The sequence below is a fragment of the Physcomitrium patens genome, chromosome 16 (assembly GCF_059467195.1).
Source record: "Physcomitrium patens ecotype Gransden chromosome 16, ASM5946719v1, whole genome shotgun sequence".
In the NCBI taxonomy this organism is placed as follows: domain Eukaryota; kingdom Viridiplantae; phylum Streptophyta; class Bryopsida; order Funariales; family Funariaceae; genus Physcomitrium; species Physcomitrium patens.
In genome coordinates, this window is record NC_143425.1 from 4149600 (window position 1) to 4157631 (window position 8032).

Consider the following 8032-nt stretch of genomic DNA (forward strand, 5'->3'; position numbering starts at 1 on the left):
AACACACCATATGTCTCATATTGTTAGATATTCCAATAAAAATGTTTTTTTCGCCACATATATCAACCAGAAAAACTATAGAATGGACCAAGATTCACACCAAACATACTATTGTGATTAAAAGGCATATATAATTCACAATATCATGCTCTTACACAATACCAAATCTACATCCACAAGTTCACTTTACACTTGAGGACATGCTTTCAGTAACTCTACCAGAAGTGACATACTACAAGCTGCTAATGATGATTTCACATCCCCCATAGTTTTAAAAAATTATAAGTATTTAGGAATGCGAAGTTGACAATAACAAAACAAAACACAAACAAAAACTTGATTGTAGGCAAAAAGGAAGGTGTTAAGATCCTTAAAATACATTGAAAGAAGGAAACAAGATCTTCAAGGCCATCATTCGCAATATACATGTGTACTACAAAATGCATGCAATGTACCACACATTATTGCAAAAGAAAATTGTTCATAGTCACAGCGATCCCCATCAGTTGTGCACTGTTGTCGATCGCTTCAAACGTCAGCTACGCTACTGGCTTTTTCATCAATCGTCTCATCATACATCATCTTCACAGGCTCCTTCCAAACTTCATACTGCTCCACACCCTTCAATCCCGCCTCTTCTGCGACAGCAACCATGCACACTGCCTCCACACATCCTCCTCTGTGTCACACGACCACATCACCCGCAATTCAAAGCATCTCATCACCGCTCCGAACACATCACGATGCACCGCGCATCCCCACACGATGCTCTCATACCGTACCAGTCCCACCAACACTTCATCGTCCACATCCTTTCGGGATCGTGCTCGACGCCGGCCCATCGTCAATCTTCTCACGCTCCATTTCTCCACCGATCTCCTACATCCGTGACAACGCTTCATGGAGCCCTGTCCATCCTCCGCACACTCTCGCTTGGCATACATCAATCTACCGGCCCGCGAAGCTGCTCAGGTCACAACATTCATCGAGCCCAACCCCTCTTTCTCTGAGCCACCGACCCCGTTCTACTGTATCACATTCCACAACTCCACCTCACACATCGTCTCCACCCAAACCACGCGTTGTGTCATCAATTGCAGCCCCAACGGTTCCACTTTTATTCAAGAACAATGTATCAATACACTCCCCAATTCCACACACTTACAACTCCTCCGCCCTACTCTGCAAATGCTGCCCCCCTACGCCCACTCATCGAAGAATCCCCAATCCCCACATGGGCTGCTCTGATCTGCACTCCTCTACTCTACTCTACCTTGTTGTACGCGCATTCTGGTGGCGGCGTCGGGTTCCTGTTCGTGTCATAGCAGTAGTCGTACAGCATCGTCGTCGTTGTCGAGGGCTGTGGGTTGCTGTTCCCATTGTTCTGTCCCGTCGCATACGGACTGTACTGGCACGCTGCCACTCCATTCGCTGCATCATTCGGGTCCACCGTGCACCCATTCAGCCCGAAGTAGTCGTAGTGCGCCACGAAGGGAGCCGAGTCATAGTTGATCTTCACCCTCCCTCCCTGAGTAGCCCACTGGCTGCCGTCCCAGATGCTCACGTACACCATCATCGCCTGATCCTTCAGGTACTTGAACCCCGGCACTTGTCCTTCCAGGTTCTTGAACACCCGCACGACGGCCCCGTCCACCAGGAACAGCACCGAGTCCTTGGTCCACCGGAAGGTGTACAAGTGGAATTCCGCAGATGGGTCGAACCCCAGGTACATCTGTTGCTCGCGCTCGCCCTTCCCGCCCACGAACACGTTGGTGTGCAGAATGAACGGCTGCCCAGTCGAGTTCCCCAGAAACTCCATGTCCAGCTCGCAATGCTCGGGTCCCGAGGACGACAAGTAGAACGTCGTCACGGTGCCCGCGGAGTCGAACGGGGGACACTTGATCCACGCACTGATTTCGGCATATAAGAAGGACTCCTTGGATCCAGCTCCAGCGAAGTTTTGTCTGTCCAAGGTGAGGCGGATTTGAGTATCAGTCGGGAACTCTGTGTTCGGGGTCCACGCATTGAACCTGCTACGGACCGGTTGAGCGTGACTGCCGACCATCGCGTGGCAACACAGCAGCAGCAAAATCGGCAGAGCGCATTGCAACCCTCTATTGAACCCCATTTCTGGAGTGAACGCACTTCTTCGCCCAGCAAGAAATTCCTCCGTTGAACAATAGCGAAGAATACCTTAAGTTCTCTAGGTGACAATGCTCGTAGTCAGATGATTCGAACCCCTTGGAGATAAAGGGATAACGTTTGGTTGCTAATATGCTGATCAGTGAACAGTTTGCTGCTGCACTACACAATAGACAGTTTGCAGCAGAGCGTGCTATCAAAAGAATGGGCGCTGACTGCGCTGGTTGGTTACTGGAGAGTGACACAACTACTGCTGCAGATAGGGTGCAGGGTGAGAGTACTTGTAGGATTGCGGACAGCGGTGGGTGTCATTTCGGACGTCGGGTTTGATGGGCAACGCGGCCGATTTTCCTCTAGACAGGATGCCATTGCATGCCTGCCCGGATGAATCGCTGAGAAATTGTTTGCATTGGCTGTCTTTTTGCGATTCCGCGTGACATATGAACGTTTACTCGTTTGAGAACTGTCCAGTGAGGTCGAAACCTCACGATTGCGGAAAAGTAAACAAGTGTTGCTGAGTTCTCTGTTCTCGTTCGGCTGACACAAATGAATTTGATGAAAGTTTACTGAATGTAAATCTTGTTCGAAACTTCTGGGACTTTAGATTGCATTGAATGAAAGAAAAGTCCCTGTAAGAATCTTCCAGCTCACAGCACAGCAGTCGATATCTCTTTTGCGATTGAGATTGTGTGGGCTTAATGTGGAATACGCTTACTTTTCTTTACGATTAGACTGAGGCCTTTGTCGGGTCCACCTTGCGCTGCGTAACCTGGCACGGGCCAGCTCTCCACAACATTGAACTGAAACTCATCAATCGAGGTCACGGTGATTAATGAAAAGAAATATCTGGTTACGTTGGACAGGAACCAAAATCATGACTGTGACCCACAACGAGGTTTCTCTCGGCGCATGAATGATAAATATGCATGTGAATTAGTCGGTCAAGTTTCTTCTTTTGATGTAGTTTTGTAATTATTAATTTACTGATTATATTTATTCTTGTTTTCATACGTACTTCTCCATCAACACAGAAGTTATTAGTATGAGAGTCAAACTTAAACCTGAAAATGGCTTTTGCAAGTGTTTCTTTTTAGTCAAAACATTTCTTTCATATATATATATATATATATATATATCAGTAATGTTTCTGGTAAAATTTCATGAAGGTTAGTGTGAATTGTATTTCTTTTTGAAAGAAAGATAAATATCGATGTTTTATTATTACTGTCATACAATTTATCTAATAACTCTTGAATTGTAATTTTGAAAACTAGTGCAAAATACGATTTTCAGGATTAAAAATTAATATTTTTTTCCAAATATCAAGTTAATTAGAATGATTACAGTAGATAACTCACAAGTGCTTCGTATTTCGCTTTATCAGATTCAGATTAACATTGACCTTTGAGCTGAGGCGTGGATTTGATTAGAAAACAGACGACACGTCTCACATCTCTCACATCTCTTACATCTTATTTTCTTCAAGGGAGATTGTGTAATCACTCTGCGCTGTCCTATCCACAGTAAATGCCATGGCTTTCGAGATGACTACGACGATGTTACTCCACTACTGTCGGCGATTCTAGCTGACTGAAAGTGTGCTGCAGTTTGCGAACACTTCAACATGTTTTGTTCACTAGCTTGTGACAACGATGCAGCTGTGATGTGAACCCTTCGACAAGACTCAAACCAACCGCAAAGATATGGAGATTATTCAAACAAGGGCTGGAGCTATGTGCCCATGGTGCAAACTGCATGACCGACGCAGCGGTGGATCTCTTTCCATGATCAAACATTATCTGAGAATTCAAACAGAGCGTTGCGATGGCACGGTTTTGATCCGTCCAGTGTCGAGGCAGGAAAACCTCCCGAAGGACTCGAGTCCTTGAAACCACATGACGTGCCCGGCACTTCAAAAACAGGATAAATATCCCGGTGTGCCTTCGGGAGTTACCGCAGAATGTCTGCAGGTGGATTTTCTAGTCTTCTCTTCGAATAGCGATGGCGATGGCGATGGCGATGCCACAAGATCTTGGGTGGTCAGAACAGGTGCGGTTGACTTCTGAGAAGAAACAAACCTGTTGACTGTATCGTGGGAGGCCCCAATCTGCACATCCTGCCGAAGAAGATGATCGGGCAAAGGCTGTCTTCTGTCGTTGTGCCCGCGTCACGAAATTCGGCATAAAGAACTTGTGCAGTGAGGGGACTTATATTGGTGCAATCAGCATTATGCACGCTATTTCTGGGTACTTCAAGTAACTTGAATTTTCGCCACTTTAAATTAAAGCAGAAAGGAACCCGACTCCACTGAAAAATACTGAAATATGCGTTTTTGAGGAAGTTATGAATTACCGCAATTCCAGCGACTGATGGTGTGAGTATGCGGGACTTAATTGTCCATCCATCTACCATTATTATGGAAGCAGCTTTTCTTCTCCGAAAGTTTTGTTTGTTATTGGCATTTTGCAACTTTTGCAATCAATCAAATGATCGATGAGAACCGCAGTTCAAGCGGATGTTCGTGGGGCTCGGCGACATCTGTCTTCTCTTTACGGCATGAATACATTTGTCGTAACTGTTGTGAAGAAAAAAATCCATGCCATTGGTTCTGTTTGGGTTTCACAATCGAATCGGATTCAATGGTTGCACAAATTGGGGGTGAGCACTTGAAAACTATAGGCTAACAAAAACAAGACGTTCTCCAGATTCTACTGTATAACTAACGTAATACTTAAAAAAATGAATGCAAGAAATTATGTTCATATTTAGTTTTCTTTTATTAATGTTTTTCTTTCTATGCTCTACGATATACTTTTCTGCTTTCGCAAAGTTATCATTTGAATTGCACATGAAAAAGTTGTGACATATGTCACAAGCAAGGGGTTCGTTGGATACCCTTCACAGATACTTTTTCCCGCGGCCATTGGTGGCCAATGCTATTTCCAGCAAGGTTGCGCGTTTCTGCGACGCAGTGGCCAGCTAAACGCCGTATATAACTCGAAAGACAACATTCAGCATTTACCAGCCTTCGGTCACCTCCGCCCGAGGTGCTTGCCTGAGTAGGATGCTGTGTGTCGTACTCCTGAACGCATAGTCGAGCTTGGCAGCTGTGCCACAGGGCTTGTGCAATCTGAATTTTTTTCGTTACAAATCATCAATCATTCCACTAGACCTCAACTGAAGAGTCCCGTGTACAACATTTTGTTTCAGTACGCACAACTCATCACTGAACACACAGATATTTTAGTAACTAGTGACTTACTAGTTAAAAGTAAAACTTCTCTTCAAGATATAAATAAATATGAATTCTAAAATAAAGAAAGGTTTTACACCCTGATGTTTGTGTTTTAAGTGATGAGCTCTTAGTATTGAAACAAAAGGTTATGGGCCCTAGTCTTCTAACCTGCCTATGAGTAAATGTATTGCTGATTGCTGTCTTGCTGAAATGCTGGATGCATTTTCTTGATTTCTTTTAGGGTTCTCTTTCAATGGAATTTTTCATCATTCATTTCTCTGTTCTTTCTTACTCTGATAAAAAAAAAATGTCAATTGCAAAGGATTTAATTGCTATTCAACATTTCAATGGTTCTTAGTTTCATCTCTAAAAATGGCAACTTGAAATCTCTTTAGTGCAAAAGGTTTCATTCAACACATTGATGGTTTGGATAAAAATAAATTACACAGTGACAAGTAGAAAGAAAAAAATTACAATGCTTATACTCCTCTTACTTCATCGATTGAGAGACAATTTCTTGTTCCTTTGACTACTTGTTTAACAGCTCAAGATGTTTGGGATCGTCCTCTTGAAGAGCATGAATGCAAAAATAGTAAGAATATTCATTTTCTACAATGTCAATTTTTTGATGTAAAATTAGAACAAGGTCAATCTATATCTAACTTTATTGCAAAGCTTGAACTCACTATGAATGAACTTTAAGAGTTAGGTAATACAAATTTCTCCAATGCTTTCATGATATCAAAGCTTACAACTAATTTACCTGTTGGATTTGATTTTTTTGTTATTGCATGGAAGAATACTTTTAAAGATGATTGCAATCTTGCTAATCTTAAGCTTAAATTACAGAAGGAAGAAAAGAAGATATTATATCACATACAATAAGATTCTATTTCTGATTCCAAAGTATTATACATTAACCGTCAATGTTTTTCTATTGCTAGAAATTCTAAAACTTCACCAAACAATGGGAGTTTCTATCCATATGGTTTCTCTACTTCTATGCCTATTAATAATTCTTATAATAAATCTTTTTCTTCTCTTGTTATGTACAATCTTAATGGACTTTTATCTCAATTTCATAGAACTCTTCTCAAGCTACCAATATCTTCTTCTTATCGTAATCATGTGTCTCATTTTCAACTGAATAGAAACACTGAAATTGTAGAACTTAAATATAAGACTAAATATAATCATTGTGGTCTTCTTGGGCATTAGTAGTAGGTACATATATATATATATATATATATATTGATCTCATTCTTCATGAATTGGTTTTCATACTCAAGCTACATTTGATAACTCATTGGATTCTTTATATCTAGATTTTTATTAAAAACAATCATTTCTCAATATGGAGTAGTATAATATGATCTCTGATGCTGATAATCATGATGATATTAATCCTCATGAATATGATCAATCTTCAATAGATTTTCTATTTTCTAAAATTACTTGAGCCTATAATACTTTATTGTATAGAAGTCATTTGGATGGCTCTCAAATATTTTCAGTAAGTATCCAAGACTATTCTTTGAGACACTAGTCATCAAATATTTATTTTGAAAATCGACAATGTTGGCAAATTTTTTAACATAAGCTTTATCAATTTTCTTCCTGTACAAGGAATTAAGCATGAACTTATTGTTCCCTACACTCTACAACAAAATGCTATTTCTACATGAGACAATAGAATAATTATAGAGGTAGTTTGTAATATGATCTACTATGTAAAAATTAACCTTTCATTGTAGGCAAAGGTAGTGGATAACATTTTATACACATTGAATCATACTTATTCACAATTAAATTTAAATATGACATCTTCTGAGACTTATATAAGAACAAAGCCATCACTAGTTCATATGAATCCATTTGATTGTAAAGTTTATACTCATATTTTTCATCACTTGTACAGTAAATTAAATCTTAAGACTCATATTCGATTTTTTTTTTTTATTATTCAGATACTTCTAAAGGATATTGGATTTTGGGACTTACAAAGTCAAAAGTCATTATAAGCAAGGACGTAATTATTGACAAACATAACTATACAAAGGATGAATCATTTTCAAAAATTATAACTTCCAATTCTGCTACTATTGAAGTACTCTTTTTATTCTTTAATCAATCTTTTGATCATTGTCATACAAATCAATCTGATCATACTTTAAATACTAATATTAGTAGTTCAATTTTTAAAAAGTTTTTATTTCTAATATTTCTTTAAGATTATTATTATTTCTTTAAAGATTTATTTTAATATTTCTTTAATATTTCTTTTTTATTTTTTTAAAGATTAATTTAGGACTTTTTTGTGTTTATTTTGTAATATCTTTTAAATTTATTTTAGATTGAATAAAGTTTAATTAGGATTATTAAAGATTACATAAAATTTATTTAAGATTCTATTAAACTTGATAGGATTGTTATTGTATTTCTACTTACATTCTATAATTAGGTGCTCGATGCATTTTTAAACAAGAATACATGTAATATAACAATAAGAAAACTAGAATTATAGCTTTGGAAGTAGTCTTTCTATGGAAGTATGCCCTTATTGGTACAAGTAGATTTGCAAACACACATAGGAAGGATACCAAGTAAAGACTTATTAATAAGATCAATTACATGGTCAAAATTAAAATCATAAAT

The 8032-nt window shown here is 39.1% G+C and overlaps 1 protein-coding gene across 1 annotated transcript; it reads right to left on the minus strand.

Moving 5' to 3' along the window:
- Positions 1 to 1082: 1082 nt before the first annotated feature.
- Positions 1083 to 2519, minus strand: LOC112293864 (xyloglucan endotransglucosylase protein 7). The gene has a single exon (XM_024543791.3). It carries the CDS (start codon positions 2126 to 2128, stop codon positions 1265 to 1267), a length of 864 nt encoding a protein of 287 aa, XP_024399559.1. The 5' UTR covers positions 2129 to 2519; the 3' UTR covers positions 1083 to 1264.
- Positions 2520 to 8032: the final 5513 nt, after the last annotated feature.